This window comes from Tripterygium wilfordii, chromosome 23 (assembly GCF_013401445.1).
Source record: "Tripterygium wilfordii isolate XIE 37 chromosome 23, ASM1340144v1, whole genome shotgun sequence".
Classification (NCBI taxonomy): domain Eukaryota; kingdom Viridiplantae; phylum Streptophyta; class Magnoliopsida; order Celastrales; family Celastraceae; genus Tripterygium; species Tripterygium wilfordii.
In genome coordinates this window covers 2,438,294-2,459,642 of record NC_052254.1, presented here as the reverse complement: position 1 = coordinate 2,459,642, position 21,349 = coordinate 2,438,294, and the positions used below count along the sequence as shown (strand labels likewise).

Sequence of the window (21,349 nt, the reverse complement as noted above, 5' to 3'; positions counted from 1 at the left end):
CACTGATTAAACCTAAAAACCTTTTTTTTTTTTTTTTGGGTACCGTCCTGGAAACAATTAAGTTTCTAAACAACATATGCAGGGACAATGTCGCCCGCTGAAAGTCGAAACAAACTAACCCACATATGATGAAAGACAAAACAGAAATGACAGGACTGCCTACATCCTTTTCGTTCTGAGATTTTTCTGCACTTTCCAACCTGATTAGGATGTACAGTGATCGCATACATAAGAACAACATTACAAATGAAATTATCTATATCTTACCATAATATCTTTTTTCTTCTATTCACATGCCAATTTGGTGTCAAAGCTGCTCAAGCAGATGGCAAAAGCCTGAAAGGCGGACAGAGGATATCGGTAATCCATGGTGAACATATCCTTGCCAACCTTGCCGAATTGCAGGATGATTTTATCATGGTCTGACGGAGCTGGCTGTGATGGAGTTGGTGCACCAGCAGCAGGCTGTGTTGCGGCAATCAGCTGGAAATTCTTGACAGAGGCCACGGTCACCCTGCCACGGAAGTTAAGGCACCAACACTGCAACTGCTCATGCCATCTTGGTGCCTTGTTCTGAAGAACCAATGGCCTTTCTTTTCCTTCCTCTTCTTCATCGCGGGTACCAACAATATCGGAAAACCGAGAGCTGCTGAACTCGGTTGAATTATCTATTGATTTTGAGAAGGAAATGCTTCGAAATGAGTCTTCCAAGTCGCGCGGTAGAAGCTCGGCCTGGCCAGGTACAAAACCACCTGGCTCCAGGGCTTTGGCAGGAATTGAGTGTGTGATGCAGTTCATTTTTCGTGGGCCTCTAGTACCCAACACATTCAGCTCGTATGTAACTTGAGCAATGTTGTAGCTGCCAGTGGGTACCTTCGGAGAAACTTTCTTTGAGTAGAACCTACGGCTTCGACCAGGTGGAGAAAGCTGAGAATTGTTGTACGGAGGCTGCGTATCATAGATTATGAATTTGGTGCCAAGATAATTTGACCTGAGACAGAAGCATTGAACTCAAAATAATTAAGATGATACCGCACAAATCCCGAACTAGTAAATTAACAGAAGCTGAACAAACAATGATTCGAAAGTCTACAAATCATTTGTTGGGTCAAACTTTCAACTTTTATCATTCATCTAGAGGTCACACGTTAGGTCAGCTATTGCCTTATTTTTAATATTTATAGCACGAGAAAGAGCTTCCCTTCCGCAACTGCAAGAACTAGACTTCCTTTTGACTGGCTATCTTCACTAGAGGAGTGGCCTGAGCCTTTTAACAAGACCGTATATGTATTGGATGGTTACCCAGGCGTATAGGTTGGGAATGAAGCTTCTCAATCTAGATCAAAGAACTAAGACTTCGAAAAGGTTCCTAGTAAACTTCACGTTACAGAAAGCTTTTTCCTTGTCACCACTCCCACTCTGGTTTTGTTTAGCCTCTCCACATATTATGTGGTGATAAAGTCTGCGTACATCTTGTCAATCCTCGACCTCGCCCACTGTGGGAGCCTTGTGCGTGGGTGTTGTTTACCTATACTCTATGCATGCAAAAAACTTGCAGCCTTCAAAGTAACGCACACTTAAACAACCATCTATATTAACTAATTGTTTCACAATACAGAGGTTGCAATCGCATTTCTCAAAGCTAGTATGTTCTATCACAAATGAACTGGCCAACAATCCCACACCCTCTCAAGAACATAGGTTCAGTAAAATCCATTATCACAATCATTATACGCTAGAATATGCATGAAAACTACAAACAAATAACCATCACAATCATACCCCGGTAATATGTCGTCATCGTAATCCCGGGATAAGGATTCACCTCAAGCTACATCCAAGAAACCTCAAGAAGTAATTTTGAATGTAGTATCTGATGTTGAAATGCAATAAAAGAACTAAACTGATTGGCTGTCTAACCAGAAGAATGAAAATTGTCCGAACTTGTATATGCGAAGGATAGTAGGATACACATTGAGACATAACCCGCAAAAGGTGTTATTGAAGGATGATGCTCCCCCGCGATTAGAAAGCACGTGATTGCCTTGCAATTCAAATTGATGCTTTGAATGCGATAATTCAAAGTTTGCATACTTCAAGTAGTGCTGACAGAGCCATATTCAAAGTATTCAAAAGACATAGCGTCATAGCCATATTCAAGCCATTATATTTGAATTGCAAGGAAAAACATCGGCACATTAATTGCATGGGACTGCAATTTGTTATAGTTCATAGAACAACCCAGATATTAATCAATCAACAACACACTAGTCAAAAATGGACTGAGCTGTCCCTAATTTTAAGTTTGGCACCTCTTCTTCTTACATGCTTCTGCATAGTTATCTCATTTCTATGCTGTTTTTTCAATTGGTAGTGGGTAAAGATAAGTAATGTTAGATTCAACCTAAGGATGCATGTATGAAGCAACTTTGGGACCCACAATTTGCTTGCCCTGAAGATCCCATAGTCATATCGAATCCATTGATGACATTGCACCAAAAGGGAAACGGGCAATAAAAAGGAAAACCCATTTAACAATATCCTGGCATAAACATCATCAAAACCTATATTTGTGATTCTTACTTATTTTTAACCGTCAACATTAACTCCTCAACACAATGGCTGTATCATTATAATCAATGCTAGTATAGTATATATCAAGATTGGATTGATAACATTAACATCAAACTTCCTCTTACCTCAATTTTCCAATGTAGGTACTACTTGATCTTGATATGTTATCTGCATCCATCGAAATCACATACTCTGTGCAAGTAGTTCTGCGGGTCCGTTTTGCAGAAAGAAGAAACTTTCCATTTTCAACCAGCAAAGCTGCAAAAACACATGGCACATCCACATATGAAATGTTTACTGGCAATGCAAGAATTACAGATGGCTGTTTCATATACTTAAAAGAAGACAAAAGAGGCATTACTGAAACAGTGAAACCTTACAATTCACGAGCCAGTATCAAATGAGAAATGCAAGTTTCAAATAACATCATTAACAGTGAAACAAGCATAAAGTAGATTCAATGTGGGCAATTGAGCAAAAAAAGGATTGTGAAACGCATGGCCAAGACAATAATAGCTCTCATATAAATTATTGCTTTTCAGATTAAACCTATACATTACATCAAACAAGCATTTTATTAGACTAGTAGAGGTCAGCAGGAGGCTGCTCCGGAAAAACCTAGCAGTTGAACATGAAATAAAGCTCTACAGCCAGAGAAATCAGTGCTACCAAGAGGAGCAGGCACACACTTTAACATATTTTACTTTGTATCAGTGAGTGATATTCACCTAAACAGCAGGTTATGCGGGGAGAAGGAGGGAGAAAAGACTACAGTTTAGTAAAAGAATTCCTTTGACAACAATGTAGGTATTCACAGGACAGAATGGATTTACTCACATGAAAGAATGAAAACTTTCCAAAAGAAAAAATCATGGCTCCTAGCAAGTCCCATAAACAGAAACGAGCAATTTTTACATTGGTTCATAAAACAAGAGCGAATCACCAATTTTCTAAAATTCAACCAAAACATACCAGGACCAAGGCAAAGGAAAAGACGATAAGTCAAATTAGATTTGTCTCTCTTAATGAAGCACTGAATGGTTCCATCCCTGGGCCCCGGCTGTAAAACACACATAGATCAAAATTATCAGTCACCATTTCAAGCTAATAAGAAATCATTTCGTTAAAGGGAAAAACATATGCACCCCCATGAATTTATAGTTAATATATGTACATAAATGTTTACATGTACACAGTCAGAAATTGCATCCAGACTCCAGAATAAGAAATTTAAAAAGTTATTTCCCACTACAGATACTTATGCATGCAATAAAAGGGAATTTAAACTTGCACCTGCTTCAAGGAAACTGGGAAGGTAATTTTTCCAGAAAACTCAGGACTTCTGACAATTTCCTTGCACATTTCTCTCCATGACCTGCACACAGCAGAACATGAAACCACATGCTTGCGAGCAGGCCAAGTACTCTCACTTGCCTCCAATCTCTTGATCACATCACGCAAGAGCTCAGGTGGAAGGCTAGCCCATCTACTGTTCTGGATTACTAAAGGTGGTTCATGTAATTCATGCACCGAACCATGAGATTCCCCCCTGTGGTGCTGGCCCGGCAACCTTACCTCAAAACTCCGCCTTGATAAGCTTCCAAACCCATCCCTCACATCTCGTACTATACTACGGAACGACATTTACCACACGACACCGATAGGCTCAGAAAGTCAATCTGCCCCCTGTCATGTTTAAAGAAACTATCTTTATCTTAAGTTGAACTGTGACCACAAATGCTAACTAACACCAGAAAACAAATACCGATCAACTGAACTCGACTTAAAAATTCCTACAACAATGCTTAATAACGAAGAAAAAAAATGACAGATAAGAAAAAACACAGGGCAAGGAAAGAATATTCTCATTAAAGAAAAAGGCCTCCCATGGACCAAAAAATCTTATAATAGCAGGCTTTCATCAGAAACATCTTTTTTTTTCTGGGCTAACCTGACTTTGACGACCCAAACATCTATTAATTCAAATACTACTTTCTAATTTGCAGTTTTGCATAAGCATATTCAAATCTAAAATATAAAGCAAAAGAAAAAGAAAAAGAAAAAGAGGCACATCCAAAACCCATATTGAAAAAACTAAAAACCCAAAAGAAAATTCCACAAAAAGAGTTCACAGCTCCAAATAAGGAAAAATTATTGCGTAGTAAGAACAAGTAGACAAGGAAAACTCATAAGAGAGACGATAATTTCAAAGTTGATTTCTTCTTCTATTTCCAATATTTCCTTCACAAATCAAAAGGGCTTGTGCAACAAAAACCAGGAAAACAAGTGGCACGGAAACAAACAAACCTCACCTCCAAATCACAGACAGTAATGAAACATCCACCACAGATCACTGACCAAAGCTTCCAAAGAAACTCCGCAATTACCCACGTAAAATTTCAACAATTAAACATCTCACACAACACTCTGGTAAGTTCTAAAACCCCCATCAAAGAGAGACACTAAAATTCAGATTCTGGGTAGTCTCTCTAGAAACAAACAGAAAACCCATCAAATACCAAAACCATGAGATCTAAATCAAACGCCGCCCACACAATTATGAATTGTGTAGAACATCAAAAAGTAACTCACCAGTCACTCTCTCTTTCTCTCTCTCTTATGGGTCAGATCCTTGGCTTCAAGACACACGGTTTCCCTTTCTCTCCCTACTTTCTTTCTTTGTTTCTCTCTCCAGAGACTACTGTGCACGGACTCGAAGCTTTGATTAAATCCACTCCACCAACTGACATGCGAGGCAAACCACGAAGAGTGGACGAGTTGGGTGATGAATCATTGAATCCTTCCAGCTGGTTTCCAAGTTTAAAGTCTCCACATTTACTATTACCCCTTTTTGTAATCTAAGTTATCATCTCTTCTCAATAAATCCATATCAGCTCTTCGCAACGAAACCGTTGGATCTTTGAGAACATTTACTTCCATTAATCTCACAATTCACCCAACCTGTACCACACTACCAGGTGCTTGCTTCACCTGAATTACCATTTTGCCCCCCACAACAAATTGAAGGCTGTTCATATTGCGGTGTTTTCATCGTGTCATCATAATTGATGATATTTGGGGGGGGGGGGGGGGGGCCATCGACGATGTCACCATGGAATAGTGCCATGGTGGGTTGAACTGGAATTGACGAGAGGCGTACAGAGTTTTGGTGGTTTGATCTCCAGTAGGATTTATTCCCGTTCAGTTTTATACTGTGTCTCGACTCAATTTATCTATTCGTAGATTGTGCTTGCAATCTAATATGCCTTAATTTAGACCCAAATTGACAGTCAAAAATGCGAACCAAAAAATCCATGCAATGTAAAAGATGTAACTAGATTTATAGTTGATCTTTGAAGACAATGATCCATGCTTAACTTAGCAGTGCAGTCATGATGTGTTAAAATAATGTCTACCTTTTTGCCAAATTTTTCTTACACAAAAAAGAAATATTGGAACGAATTGTTGCCTTCCACCCTATGATTAGACCCATAATTAGTGCAAAATCTCGGTTGACTTCTTGTTTTTGTAGGTGCATATCTTGCCGTAAAAGAAGAAAATTAGGAGTGAGTTAGCAAATGATTTTAAATGGGGGGTTAGTGGTAGGTACCGACTAAAGATCAAGTTGGTGTTGCTAAAAATTTTCAACTAATATGTCTCTTTATTGTTTTCACGAAAATGACATATAACCCATTAGTTTGATAGTCCAATAGATTTATTCCACTATTTTATCAAATAATTTATTGTCTAAAATTTATTGTTTTAATATAGATTCTATTGTTTTTTAAAACACATTATAGAATTATGTTTTAGTTATGAATCTGTTGTATTTGAAATTCCATTGAAAAAAACAATGGACTTAAGATCCACCCGATAAAATTAATCAACAATATATCTTGCTAGAAAACGCTTTATGCGATAATTTTGAATGTGTAATTTTTTAAAAATCTAACATATTTTGAGAGTTAAAACGTTTTAAAATTTCGTTCAAGAGACTTTGGCTCTTGTAGACTATCATTATATGAGCTACCTAGCATTACTACTTATTTGCATGGCCCCATGAGAGATTCTTCCATAGCGTGGAGCGGGTTGGGTTGATGATTTAAGTTTAGAGCTGACCCAACTTTTTGGTGGGTATGTTGGGTTACAAAATTCTCGATTACCCAAAGAAAACTCTTACTTACCAAAACAAAAGGTATTTCGTTAAAAGGATTGGCGATCCAAATTTAGAGTTAACCCAGCCCTCCGATGGGCGAATTGGGTTAAAGAATTATATCAGTTATCAAAAAAACCTCTTACTTACCAAAACAAAAACAAAAACAAAAATATTTCTTTAAAAGCCGCAGTTGAACCAAACAGGCCCTAGACTTTGACTCGTGGGCCAGAATATTGAAAAACCTAACCCGTTAAATAAAGAATTAGTCCACTCAACTTAAAACCTGGCCCAATGGTCTATCCAGAATCTTGTTCTGATTTTTGCAGGCGGTGGCAGCGTAGTCCACAACCACGTAGGCGCTTTAGTGAGCGAACGTGTACCAACTACCAGGCTTCTTGGGCCGAACTCACAGACATTGAACAGTGACACTGGTGGTTGAGGCCAGACCAGGCCCTTTTTGTTGCTTTCTTCGGGCGGCCCTCATAGGGCCCATAAAAACTGCCTCCTCTCTGTAAAACATAGATTGTGTACTCATTTCCACTGTTTCATTTCTTCGGCCTCTCAAAATAGATAAATTCCTGCCCACGTGTATGTATATATATAACAATTCTCCTATGTGGATCAAAATTCAATGATTGTAATAAAGTACAACAATAGTGGGGCTACATATTTATATATATATATATATATAAATTCTTTTATGTGAACCAAAAGTGTGGATCATATATATATGAAAATTCTCAAATGAGGGATCCCTCACTTTATTTAAAATGAGGGATCCCTCACTTTATTTAAAATGAGGGATCCATCTAACACCATTCATTTGGTGTAAGTGTGGTCCCCACACGTAATGGGGCCCGCACATAAATGGTGTTAGATGGATCCCGCACGTTAAATAAAGTGCGGGATCCCTCACCTGAGAAGTCCTCCATATATATATATAGACACACATACACACAACCCCCTCCCTCTAATAGACATTCTCACCAAAAAAAGATGTGGTGAGTTTGCCTGTTTGGTGGCGTTTAAGTTTTGGAGCAAATCCTAGTTCAACCAAGGCCCACCTTTTGTTTGGCTATAAAGTGCAACCAAGTAGTTTCATGCTTTTTCTTACCTATATATAATTGTGATAGTAGAACTAGTACAATCTAATACACACTGTCTGCTCATGAAATTGTAGTGATGTGTTAAGCATGTGCTTACGCTTTCATGTACTATAAAATAAATCTATAAATATAGTCTTTTTTTTCTTTCCTGTCATTGAATATATATATAAATATATATATATATATATATTATTTGTAGAAATATCTTTAATTCAACATGGTTTGTTTGTTATTCCTTCCAATTTTACTGTCAAATTAACTAAATATATCATTAAAATAGTAATCGTATGAGTCATTGATAACCTTAATTAACTCCTTTGTTTGTTGTTGATGGGTTATAATCAAGAGATTGACTACACTTGGTCACCAAGTAATTAATAGTCGCCATATTAAGTGGGAATTTCAAATTAATTTTGATCTCAGTGCGATTTTTTTTTTTGGAATTCAGGAGAAGGGGATTGATGGGGGAGACTTAAACTCGATACCTCTATGAAATATTATACATATAAGTGTCATTTGAACTACTCGTGATTCTTTATCTCGGTGGGGATTGTTTTGATCTACATTGCCAATGTATGTATAAATAAAATAAAAATTATGAGACTCGAGTTCAACTCTTCATCTGATACTCTGTAATTTGTCAAGATATTTAAAAAGGAGAAGTGATCCAAACACCCGTCGGATTAAATCCACATGGGGATGACATATGATGGATATAATGTCTATTCACATGGCCTCCATGTTAAGCAAAACCCCTTTTGTCTCGTAAATCTTGGATCTCCTTGTAGAAAAGCTAGAGTGGGAAGTATAATCCGACGGCTACCATTGCCCCGCATCAACACATACCACAGTCGGTGTTTATATGAAGGAATCCAAATTTAATTTCTCATCTCAACAACTTATTTGTGCTAGTGACACCACATAACGTATACACCTTAGCTAGACAACACATGTTACTCTATACTTGCTGTAAAGTACAAAGATTATGCTCAAATTAATTTATGTCTTGATTCTTAATTAATGGAGCTTGAAATTACCCTAATATTTTTTTAATCGATGATGACGTCATATAAATTTTCCTTTTGGACATCCCATATGGTTATGAACTCGGACCGTCAGGCTCGCATGCACATAAGTTTCTCACTTGACGACAAGATAAGTATATATTAATTTGCTCATAGTGAAAATCGAATTTAAAACTTATTGAGTTCATACAATTTGACCACAAAGAGATTTACCAACTATACTATCACCCAAAGCAATTCCTACCTAATCCTTGTTTATACTACCAAACAAAACATAGGGAACCCATTTTTGTGTAGAAAAATGGTAGGTTGACATTTATTCATTGAATTAAAACATATTATATGAGATGGTAGTTAGATGAGAAGAGAGAGGGGGGTGGGGATGGCAAGGGCAACTCATTCCGGCAAAGGGAAGCTGTGACAACAAAGCATACAAATTAAGGAGCCGGCTGCCGACATATAACAAACTACTAAGAATAGTGTCTTTTTTAAAACACAATGTAGAAATGCATCAATAAAATTTGACTATCAACTCTTCTCATCATCAAATTTTCTTTTGGTAAGGCAATCCATCATCAATTGCATACATATCTTTTTGGGTTGTGGCCCCATTTACTCTGTCATCAGGTGAGAAATTAATATGTGTTAGCCCAGGATTGACATTCCGAGCTTACACTTATATCGAATGTTTGAAGACAAATTTGTATGATTTTGTTCTTGGTTAAAAAAAAAGATGATCCTTGTGGAATCCAAAAAAATTATTGGCTCAATTAAAGCTTATCAATTAATTGGCTTATGAGTATTCACTATTATATATATATATATATATATCATACACTTATCCAAATTTTAAAATTTTGTAGAAAAGAGAGTTAATAATTTAAGCACATAATGGCCCATTGATTAAATGGTCCCACTTCATTGCATTATTCATGTTCCTGTCAATCCGTGTGTTAATCTACTCAATAATTGAAGAGTCATTGAGTTGATTGTATGACCTTCTAACCCTTCTATACATATTTGGGTCGGTCCATAATGATTGAGAATCTTAACTAATATTATACGTTTCTTACAAGCAATATTTCAAGGACATACATGTATAGTAATATCAAACAAGTCCAAAATTAGTTACCAAATTACAAAATGCATTTTAGAATGATAGTGAGAAGATATAAGATATATATCCATCAAATTTTAAATACTATTTATTAGGTTAGGTCAAGGCTCTCTCTTAACTAAATTGGTAACCAATGGCTTGCTCTCATAAATGAATTTGGCCTAATAATATGGACATTCATCTAACCACTTTAATTCAACAATTCAATTTATCATTCTTTCAACATCAATTCTTTTTTATTTTCTTTGTTTACCAAGAGGTGGTTCGGCTGACAATTGATTAGGTTAGACATATGTGTGCCCAAGATTCGATTTCAACCGTAAACAAATTTCTCTACGGTATTTCCAAAAAAAAAAAGATCAACTCTTCTTTTTTCATATACCAATTTGCTATTCCTTGCTAGCTCATTATCATACAATCATTTATTCACAAATCTTGTGTGGGGCTAATAATTTTCAATTGAAAGGATTCATTCTTACCAAACTCAATGATTTTAATAACAAAATAACGGTGTGACTCTAATATCACGTAAATATTCAGATACTTGGATCGCACCCACTCTTTTCATAGCAAGGTATAAATAATTCTTAATCAGCATGGAGATTAGATTGGTATAGATAGTGAAAATCTGTATAATTAATACTAAATGGAACAATCTATATTATTAATCTCACGATCTTAAATGAAACTAATAATCCAAACTAATTAATTTGTATTTAGGTCAAGTGCGTCGAGACCAACCGCCCCTAAAATGCTCCCGAAAAAGGAAAGCTAACCTATATTGACCAACTTTTTACTATCAAATCCACTTGAATGATAGCCTAATTGGTGAATCTATATATTACATTATACGTACTAACTATCTCAATTCAGAAGATCCTGAGTTAATTCTCACCAAGAGCAATATATATTTTTGTAGTCATGCATTAAGTTTTGACCCAAATCACCATCAGGTGAGAAATTTTTATACATGTGAACTTGATTAGTCGAATTTAAACGCATATTGAATGTTGAAAACACAAACTTGTATGGTTTTGTATAAAAAAAAACACTTTTTATTATTATCCTCATCGTGGCCCATCTGCAGCTGTTGCCACTGCACTTCATTTCCTACTATTACCGTATGATAAAAGTCTACATTTTTAATGAATACTTTATTATTCTTTTTTTTTTTTGTTTTCTTTAATATATTGGAAGTTTGCTTTCTTCCTGGGTATCCCACTTTAACTATTATAGATTACTGATACACATATATATAAAACAACAAACCCAACCGCTTCAGAGTTTTATCAACCAAAAAAAAAAAAAAAAAACTGAAGAATATTCCACCCCTTCATTTCTTTTTCTTCAAAGGTAAATTTATCTTCCTCTTCTTTTGCAATTGACAGGCAGATCTTGTTCCACATAAATTAAACCAATTCAACCTCTAATTCACCAATCCTCCCCCCCTCCCCCCCAATCCTCACTTTTTGTGTAACTGCTATAGCTAAAATGCATAGGGAGGAGGAGGATTCAAGTGTTCAAGCAAATTCTTCCGTCGTGGCAACAACCCATCAAGGTGGTGATGCTGGAGTTGGTGGTGGTGGTGAAGAAGCTAAGATTAACAGAAGTAATATTGATGAAGTTGAGCGGCCGATCGGTAACCGGTGGCCTAGACAAGAGACCTTGGCCCTATTGAAGATACGTTCTGATATGGACCAACAATTCCGTGGCTCCAGCCTCAAAGGTTCATTATGGGAAGAAGTATCAAGGTATGTAGTAGACTCTCTCAAATCGATCTATGAAATCTATTTGGGTTGGTGTTTATTTTATGTTTCAATTCTTTATGAAGAAGATATGAATTCATGCACAAATGGGTTTTTGTAATTATGATCAGGAAACTAGCTCAGCTTGGTTACAATAGGAGTGCCAAGAAATGCAGAGAGAAATTTGAGAATGTTGCCAAGTACCACAATAGAACCAAAGATGGTCGGAACAGTAAAGCCGACGGCAAGACTTATCGGTTTTCCGATCAATTAGCCGCCCTAGAAAATCATCCTCCACATCCGCCACCGCCACCGCCACAAAAGCCTCAAGTAGTGCTAATGCAAAGGACTAATAATCGTCCGGGTACTGTGTCTGATATTACTGTTCCATCATCAACAACAAACCCTAGAAATCTCTCTCAATATATTGTCACACCAACAATACTAACAAACCCTACACTTCCTTCTCAAAACAATACTATCTCCAGTACTTCTAATTTCCCCAATGTTTCAGCGAATCCCTTTTCGAGTTCGACGTCTACTTCCACCGCGTCGGATGGGGAATTCCAAGGGCGGAGAAAGAGAAAAAGGAAATGGAAGAACTTCTTTGAGAGGCTAACCAAGAAAGTGATGAAGAAGCAGGAAGAGTTAGAATCGAAATTCTTGGAAACGATAGAGAAATGCGAACACGATCGGATGGTAAGAGAAGAGTCATGGAGGATGCAAGAAATGTCAAGAATCAATAGAAAACATGAGATTTTTGTTCAAGAAAGATCCGCCACAGCAGCCAAAGATGCAGCAGTAATTGCATTGTTAAACCAAATGTCCGGATCACAACCACCGGCATTTCATCAAACACTTGTCAATCAAGAAAAACCATCACCACAACCACCACCTCCTCCTCCTCCAGCTCCACCACAACACCACCAGTTGCCACCACCGCCCTCGGCGAATTTCTATACACTAAAAAGGGTTGAAAATGTAAAGGAAAATAGTCACATTGCTGTAACTTCAACCTCTTCTAGATGGCCAAAACCAGAAGTTCAAGCTCTAATTACTCTGCGAACAAGTCTTGACATAAAGTACCAAGAAAATGAACCGAAAGGGTCGTCATGGGAGGAGATCTCAGCCGGAATGCGAGAATTGGGATACAACAGGAGTGCCAAGAGATGCAAAGAAAAGTGGGAAAACATAAACAAGTACTTCAAGAAAGTTAAAGAGAGCAATAAACAAAGGCCTGAAGATTCCAAAACATGTCCTTATTTTCACCAGTTGGATGCTCTATACAAAGACAAGATCAACAACAGCAAGGTGGGTGGTTCTTCTTCTTCTACTAATTCTGGTAATTTTGTTGTCAAGCCGATTGACACATATATGGAGCCATTGATGGTCTGTCCAGAACAACAATGGCCTCTTCAGCAAGAAAGTAGAAATAATAACCAGATTCAATCAGTAATGGAGGATAGTGAGAGGGGTGGTATCATGGATCAGAATCAAGAAGAAGAAACTGAAGAAGATGGAGATACTGATGGCGATAATGATGAGGAGGAGGCTGATGGATTTGAGTTGGTACCAAACAAACAAGTTTCAATGGCCGCTACTACTGGTGAGTAAAAGCATTTTTGTACTGTGACCGTAATTGTCTAGAGTTTGCAATTCTCATCTAATGATTTACTAGATATGTATGCCACTTCAAATCACATTTTATTTTTGTGCTTTTAAAATTTGTCAGGTTTTTTCTTGGTTATTAGATGAGAATCGTAGATTCTTGAGAATTTCCCGTTTGTCATAAAAGTTTTTTTTTCCTTACAAATTGTTGATTTTTACTGTTCATATATACTTCATAGGGTTACATAGGTATTCACAAAAAAAATAAATAAATAAAGAAGCAATGATGTATGTTTGTGCTGAGTGGGTGTAAATGGGAGAATTGGTCTTCAGTGTATGTACTGTTTATAGTGATCAATGGAGATTATTATATTATAACTTTTTTTAAATACCGTTGTGAAATATTTTTCTCATTAGAATCGAACATTTAAAATACATGCCTAATCCAACTGATTGTCAATCGAATCACCTCTTATTATATTATTATTATTATATAACTTTTGAAGGACTATTTTGAATCAACTCAAATTGATTGAACATATAACTAATTAACAAAAGTGAAGGCTAATTTAAGCTTTGCACTAACATCTAACATGGGCATGTTTCTTGCTCTGGGTGGGCTGGAAAACCATATGTAATCATCAATCAGATGGAGGGTTGGGTCTCAGGGACATGAAAGCTTTTAATCTTGCTCTGCTTGCAAAGCAAGGATGGAGAATTATCCAAGACCCAGGATCCTTATGCAGCAGACTTTTAAAAGCCAGATATTTCCCCCACACTTCTTTTCTTGCTGCTTCTAGGGGTCATTCGCCTTCCTTTGTGTGGTCTTCTATGTTAGCTGGGCGTGAAATTCTTATGAAAGGTCTTCATTGGAGAGTTGGTAATGGGGCGACAATTTCAGTGTGGAATGATAAATGGATTCCTTCTTCTCCTAACGGGCTTCCTGAATCACCAATTGGGGGAAATGACATCAATTTGAAAGTTAGTAAGCTTATTGATTCTGAATCTAGATCGTGGAATGACCCCTTGCTTGGCCAAATCTTTTCCCCAAATGATGTGGCCGCCATCACGCAGATCCCCTTATATGGCCTCAATAGAGAAGATTCCCTAGTATGGTCTCAAAATACCCAGGGTCGTTTCACAGTAAAATCAGCTTATTGGCTTGCTAAGGGAGCCCCAGTTCTACGACAAGAGCAACATAATCACATTCAATGGGCTCGCCTCTGGAAGTTAGAAATGCCAAACAAGATAAAGTTCTTTGCATGGAGATTAAGCTATGATAGTCTTGCCACAAAAGTCAATTTGACTCATAAGGGTATTTCTCTGGACACCTCTTGCTATTTGTGTGGTAGTTGTGACGAAAGCTCTCTTCATCTTTTTCGTGACTGTGCTGCCCTTGTGGATATGTGGAATCGCTGTGATTTTGTGAGCATTGCTTTATCTCTTCCTGTCTTCTCTATTAGCTCTTGGATCTCAAATATGCTGGAAATCCTAACCCCTACTGATATGACAAAGCTGTTTAGTATTCTTTATCACATTTGGCTAGCAAGGAATGGGATTGCATTCAGGGATGAGTCTTGGAAGCCTCTTGAAGTTGTGTGTCAAGCATCCAAGCTGATTGGGGATTTTATTGAATGTTGTAGTCATGTAAGCCCAATTGAGTCTACTATCTCTGCTTCCACCCCCTCCCGGTGGACCCCTCCAACCAATGGGTGGTACAAAGTCAATGTGGATGGTTCTTGGAAACAAGGAGAGAGTTCGGCTGGGATTGGATTCATTATTAGGGATGCTTGTGGATGCGTCCATCTATCGGGTTACAAAAGAGTCTCGCCGGCTGGGGGTCCGGTGATGATTGAGGCGCTTGCTTTCCTTTTTGGGGCTCAAATGGCTACGGAACACCTCCTGTTTCCTTTTTGTCTGGAAGGCGATGCCCTTCAGGTGGTGAATGACCTTCGTGGGAACAATTTGCCTCTCTCGTCCATTGGTTTTGTGATTGAGGATACTAAAGCTTTAATAGCCTTGGTGGATCACCACATTATCCACACCTCTCGAAGTCAAAACAGAGTAGCGAATGCTCTTGCTCTGATGGGAAGACTGTCTTTTTCTTATAATTCATGTATTTTCCAAGAGGAAGTCCCTGTATCCACCACCTCTTTGTATTTGCTTGAGTGCTTCCCTGGCGCTTTTTAATAGAATTTCTCTTCAAAAAAAAAAACATGGGCATGTTTCATATTAAGTACATGTAGTGGGTCCCTTTCCACAACATGCCAACACATCACATGTGGAGTCCTTAATGGGGTCCTACAAAAGGAATCTTCTTAAACTTCTCTCTTTATTCAATTGGAATTATATATATTATTAGTGAATGCCATATTTTGACTTTCCACAAACCCATATGATCATGATATGTACAATATTTGACATTATTTTCTCCATCAACCAAGCACTCATTATTGATCACAAAAGTTTGAACATTATATATATATATATACACTAATTCAACCCAATTGAACATCTATATGATGCACACATAGATGCAGTATTTGACAACCCATTTCAACCAATATGGTCCATTTCCTTTTGATGACTAGATAGTGTGGGCAGTGGCACTGTTGTTAGTCATGATTGTTCTCCGTAAAGTCTCATGGGAATCTATTTAGTGTTGCATATGAACACTAAAGTGTCATGAGATCCACAAAATTGAGTGGTCTTGGATCTCTAGCTACATGAACAAATAGATATATACTATATATATACATATACACACACACGCACATACACAAGTATATGGAGGTCTCCCGGCCCGTTGCTATCATGCACAGGAACAAGGTCTTATCTCCTTATCTTCATCTCCAGTAGTATTCTAGTGGACTGGATAAGCTTTGAATTATATCTACTTGAACTGAATAGTGACCAACATTGTTCATAACGTCACCCACTATTCAAGACAATAGATATGTATATGTATGCATTAGTGCATGGTGTGTTAATTACTTGACTATACTGGTACTAATACTCCAATTTTAATGTTTGGACATAAAGAGATACAATTGTTCATTGGAAGTTTTCACGTGTGTATAGATATTAGTGTTGCAACACATGTTTAAAGGATTGAATCTCCATCATGAATCCAATAGTACATATATATATAACCTTTACATATGTAGAGAAACCTAGCTAGCTAGTGTAAGGTCCTTAATTGGCCGGTTGAGGTACGATATTCCTCGAAGTAGACCCTCTTGAAGATCCATTGGGCATTTTGTGGGGAGGTCTCTGTTACAAGTGTCCCTAAAAGCTGCTTAATACATGCCCTACAAACTACAAATTTACAAATCACCACAACACACAAGGAGGTACTAATTGTTCTATTCATTCTTGCAAAATTAAACCAACAAAACCATTCATTACCACTTGGAGATAGCCTAACTTGTTATTTATCTGAAATTAGGGTGTCAAGAATCTCATCCGAAATCGGGAATTCGATTCTAAACTGATAAACTATTTTCAAGTGATTTGTGAACTCATATGATCACGCTTGACCCAAGTTCTGACTATTTAAAAATGCACATTTGTTGAGTTGTTGTCGGTTTAAAAAAGAAAAAAAACTAACAAAACATTAAACAAGGAAAAACAAAACATTGTCTCTATTTATTGGAACTTGAAACTTATTTTTTTTTCATATATATATATATATAAGTGTATATATATATATATGAAACAAAGTAGTACTGACTATGTTGTGTTACACCTTCGATGTTTGTGACCTTTCTTGGCCTATAACTTGAAATTCATGGTTGCCGCCGGAATACATGTCACTACACACCTGGACTGCCGCCCATTGAAGTTTGTGGTTTATTGGCTACAACTTCAAAGTGATCACCTCCGTCATCTTCATCGTCTTCATCGTCTTGATTTTCATCGCTCTCCGCATCTTCTGTAACCAAATCTTGTTGCGGAGGAGGAGGAGGCGGCCACTGCTGCTCCGGTCTTACCATCAATGGCACCGCGTTCTGTGGCATCGTAACCGATCGATCGTCATTGGACAAATTATGATTATTGTTCTTCTTTTCCCTGTACAATGCATCAAGTTGGGAAAAATAGGGACAAGTTTTGGAGTCCCCAGGCCTTCTCTTGTTGCTCTCTTTAACCTTCTTGAAGTACTTGTTTATGTTCTCCCATTTCTCCTTGCATCTCTTCGCACTCCGATGGTATCCGATTTTCCTCATCTCCGCCGAGATTTCCTCCCACAACGGCCCTTTAGGACCATTGTCTTGGTACTTTGAGTCAAGATTAGTTCGTATTCTGATCAATGCCTCTACTTCCACTTTAGGCCATCTCGAAGAACTTGTCGGCAGGATATTATTCTCTCCATTGTTATCCACTCTCGATGTTTCCGGATTCGGTTGTTGTTGAGGCACAATTGGTAATGCCACCGGCTGCGGTGCTGGTATGAGTACAGGTGGTACGGGAACGGGTTGATTTTGTTGCTGTTGATTCGCGATTTTTTGCAAAAACGACATGACTGCAGCGTCCTTGGAGGCGGCGATGGACCTTTCGTGGGCTAAAATTTCTCGTTCTCTATTGATTCTCGCCATCTCTTGGAGTCTCCAAGCTTCTTCTCTCACCAGTCTTTCTTGCTCTCTTTTCTCTAATGCTTCCAAGAATTTCTTCTGCAACTCCTCTTGCTTCTCCACCACTCCCTTCATTAGTCTCTCAAACAAATCGGTCCATTTCCTCTTTCTCTTCCCTCGTCTCCCTTCGAGCTCCACGTCCGAGGAGGTGGAAGAAGAGGTCGAATTCGAAACCAGATCCCCAGAAATATTAGGGAAAGAAGCAGCCACGTTCGCCTCCAACGGAGGTGGTGGTGGGAGAAGGGAGGGGTTATTCAAAGCTTGATTCGCAGACCCAGTTGTTGATAGAACAGTGATTTGAGACATAGCCGTGGTAATTGGAGGTGGATTATTGGTTACTGGGATTGGTGGTTCGGGGATTCGAGGTTTGGATTGGTGATTCTCGAGAGCTTCCAATTGATCGAAGAATGGATAGGCTTTGGTCTCGGATTTACCAGATCGGCCTTCTTTGGTTCTCTTGTGGTATTTGTACAAGTTCTCGAATTTCTCCTTGCATTTCTTCCCACTTCGATTATAACCAAGCTCCGATAGCTTTCTGTACAAAAACAACTCCGATTTCTGTATTATTCAAAACCCATAAAAATCTGGACTGGATAAGCTATGATTAAGCATCAATTACCTGGAAACCTCATCCCACAAAGGGCCTTTGACGGTGGCGTCGCGAAAAGCCAAGTCCATGTCGGACCTTATTCTGAGAAGTGCTAGAGTTTCTTCCCTAGGCCACCTTTGACCGCCATCATGGTGGGCGGTGGTAGGAGGCTGATTTTCGCCGCCTGAAGAGGGTGGTGGTGGTGGTGGGACACTTGATGGGTCTCCTAGCATAGGGATTTACTAGTACTACAACCTCTTCTACCAAATTACAGCTTGAAACAGAAAGAAAATAAAATAAAAATAAAAATTGTGAAAAACCCAGCAACAGAAGATGGTGAAATCTCTGGTTGATTGAAGATGGGTTTTGTAAGGTGAAACGTACAACTGTTTTTTTTATTTTTTATTTTTTGGGTATAGGATCGGCTTGTCAAATCTGAAAACAATTAATTATTTTTTGTATAATTTTCTTTAATCATTACAAGTCAATAAAAATTATGATTATTTTAGCTTTTCTTTTTTTTTTTAGGGGTGGAATCTTTTGGAAATAGTAAAAGATTGTGGGTTGCGTTGGTTGGTTAAAAAAGAACACAAAGCAGCAGGTGTCAGTTGCTTCTCTCAGTAACAATTAAAGTGGCACAGAAAGATGTGTAAAAATGGATATTTACAGATTACACTACTGATATTTATGCAATAGCTGCCCACAGTTAAGGTGGGTTTTGTCTGTCCCATCCATTCCATTATATACTTCTTCGTACAGTTAAGTGGAGTGGGGTGCCCGTAACCTGCTGCTGTAATTTTATTACAACAGGTCCCGCGGTAATACTATTTATGGATAATAAAAAATTTTATTTTTATTTTTAAAAATCATAAATATATAGTATTTTTCATAACGAATCCAACTGTATATTTTTTGTTTAAAACAAAAATCAAATGCATCGTCATCGAAAACATAAAATGTTTTTAGTTTATATCCGATGGTCTAGAATTGTCGTGTCTTTTTCATGTTGAATTTGATTTTTGTTTCTAAAAAAAAATATATCGTTGTGTTCGTTGCGATGAACACTACATATTTATAATTTTTAAAAATAAAAATAAAAATTTTTAATGTTAAAAACAGGTATTACCGTGGGACCTGCTGTAATAAAATTACAGCAGGTCCCGGGCTTCCAGTGGAGTGGGGGTAACCAATAAGAAGTAGTTCGGTTGACAATCGATTGAATTAAGCATAAGTGTCAAAGGTTCAATTTCAAATGAGAAGTAAATTTCTCAAGTGGTATTAAAAAAAAGAAAGTGGAGTGGGCGTAAAATTTCAATTGTGAGAACAATTCACATCATGTTGGTGAAACTCACGAGGCCAATAAAATTTCAGGAAAATAATTTTAGTTGGTCCGAATTCTCATTTCTCTATATATAATTACATTGTCAAAGCAATCATCCATCCTAAAGCTCAGATATATAACCGATTGAGTTATTGGTTCGCGGTTTCAAACTCTGAAAGGTGGCCTACGTAAATGGAGGAGTGTTTTTTTTAATAATAATTGAAAATTATTACTATTTAATATTTATGGTGGACAAATTTTGGTTGTGAAAGTTGGTAATTTTTCCTTTCCATGCTGTATTTGGATGGATATGGCGTATGCGTGATGAAAGTTGCTGAACAAAATTACTTTTTTGCCCCCTAAATTGACCTTTAATCATTGAAACTTGCAAAGATTTTTTAATTAGATCATATAGTCATCAGTGAGGTACTTATGGGTAATTTACAAAAATACACTTGCCTAAAAGTGAGAATACCCGATTTTTCATCAATTATAGCAAAATCAAAGTGAAAGACAAACGTATCACTGAATGCAGAAAGACTGTGTATTTACAAGAAAATCATAATCACCACACGTTACACATATGATATTTTTAACAAAAGAACAAATTCATAACATAGAATATATATATATATATATATATACACACACTTTAGAATAAAGAACCAGATGCTTTAGAAATAAATAAGACATTGAAAACAGAAACACAATTGAGTAATTACAAACAAAGCCAATCAAATCACTGTGAGTGTCCTCCTACTAGTTCAATTTACAGATTAAAAAAATTTTAAAAATTAAATTTAATCGACACCCACAAATAAATCAATCTAATCAAATTCACAAACACTTTACTGCTAGAACAATCAAACTCCCCCACAAGAAGATAAATGTAACTAAATTGTTCCAAGTTTGTTGATTGTAGGATAGATTGCGTATGTGTCGACCTAAGAATGGCATGCATGGTAGCCTTTTATTTTGTAGTTGTTGTCATGTATTAAATTGTTATTATTTGGCGGGATGGATTTTGCTGTTTTTATATGATTTAATTGTCTTACAAGACAGTATACATACATATATATATATGTATGTATGTATGTATGTATATATATGTATGTGTGTGTGTGATATATATAATTATGTGTCGTATAAAATAGGTGATAGATGTGGTGGGATCAGATGCCTTGTACAACTTCAGCGAGCGAGGTGGATTGATGCCCTTCCCACCACTATATATATGCTCCATTATTATTTTACAACCCATGATTCCAATTACCCTATCTCTCTCTTCATATATATAATCATATAAAGAATGAAAATTAACTTTTGCTAAAAAGGAACTTTAATTTACTTGGCCATATTTGGGAAAAAAAATGAATAATATGATAATGGCAAAAGGCATACTTCACATGGGGGTGGACACGTGCATCTTGACTTGACATCTTATGTGTTGCCATGTGGATTTATCTCCGCATATTTA

The 21,349-nt window shown here is 37.2% G+C and overlaps 3 protein-coding genes across 7 annotated transcripts; 1 reads left to right on the top strand and 2 right to left on the bottom strand.

The window, feature by feature from the left end:
* Positions 1 to 3: 3 nt before the first annotated feature.
* On the bottom strand, positions 4 to 5,597 carry LOC119993291 (tubby-like F-box protein 8). 4 transcript variants are annotated; one of them, XM_038840348.1, is made up of 5 exons: positions 4,887 to 5,597; positions 3,868 to 4,278; positions 3,547 to 3,634; positions 2,700 to 2,832; positions 4 to 991 (listed from the first exon to the last, which is right to left on the bottom strand). In XM_038840348.1, exons 2-5 carry the CDS (start codon positions 4,216 to 4,218, stop codon positions 286 to 288), a joined length of 1,278 nt encoding a protein of 425 aa, XP_038696276.1. In that variant the 5' UTR covers positions 4,219 to 4,278; positions 4,887 to 5,597; the 3' UTR covers positions 4 to 285. The 4 variants fall into 4 exon arrangements, with proteins under 4 accessions (XP_038696276.1, XP_038696277.1, XP_038696275.1 ...); XM_038840349.1 differs by having other exon boundaries at positions 5,167 to 5,597; XM_038840347.1 differs by having other exon boundaries at positions 3,868 to 4,260; positions 5,167 to 5,596.
* A 5,826-nt stretch (positions 5,598 to 11,423) lies between these two features.
* On the top strand, positions 11,424 to 13,507 carry LOC119992939 (trihelix transcription factor GT-2-like). 2 transcript variants are annotated; one of them, XM_038839782.1, is made up of 3 exons: positions 11,424 to 11,729; positions 11,855 to 13,034; positions 13,123 to 13,312. In XM_038839782.1, the coding sequence occupies exons 1-3, from the start codon at positions 11,470 to 11,472 to the stop codon at positions 13,177 to 13,179; spliced, it is 1,497 nt and encodes a 498-aa protein (XP_038695710.1). In that variant the 5' UTR covers positions 11,424 to 11,469; the 3' UTR covers positions 13,180 to 13,312. The 2 variants fall into 2 exon arrangements, with proteins under 2 accessions (XP_038695710.1, XP_038695709.1); XM_038839781.1 differs by having other exon boundaries at positions 11,855 to 13,507.
* A 3,440-nt stretch (positions 13,508 to 16,947) lies between these two features.
* Positions 16,948 to 18,949, bottom strand: LOC119993848 (trihelix transcription factor GT-2-like). Its single transcript, XM_038841132.1, has 2 exons — positions 18,582 to 18,949; positions 16,948 to 18,497 (listed from the first exon to the last, which is right to left on the bottom strand). Exons 1-2 carry the CDS (start codon positions 18,782 to 18,784, stop codon positions 17,147 to 17,149), a joined length of 1,554 nt encoding a protein of 517 aa, XP_038697060.1. The 5' UTR covers positions 18,785 to 18,949; the 3' UTR covers positions 16,948 to 17,146.
* Between the last annotated feature and the right edge of the window lie 2,400 nt (positions 18,950 to 21,349).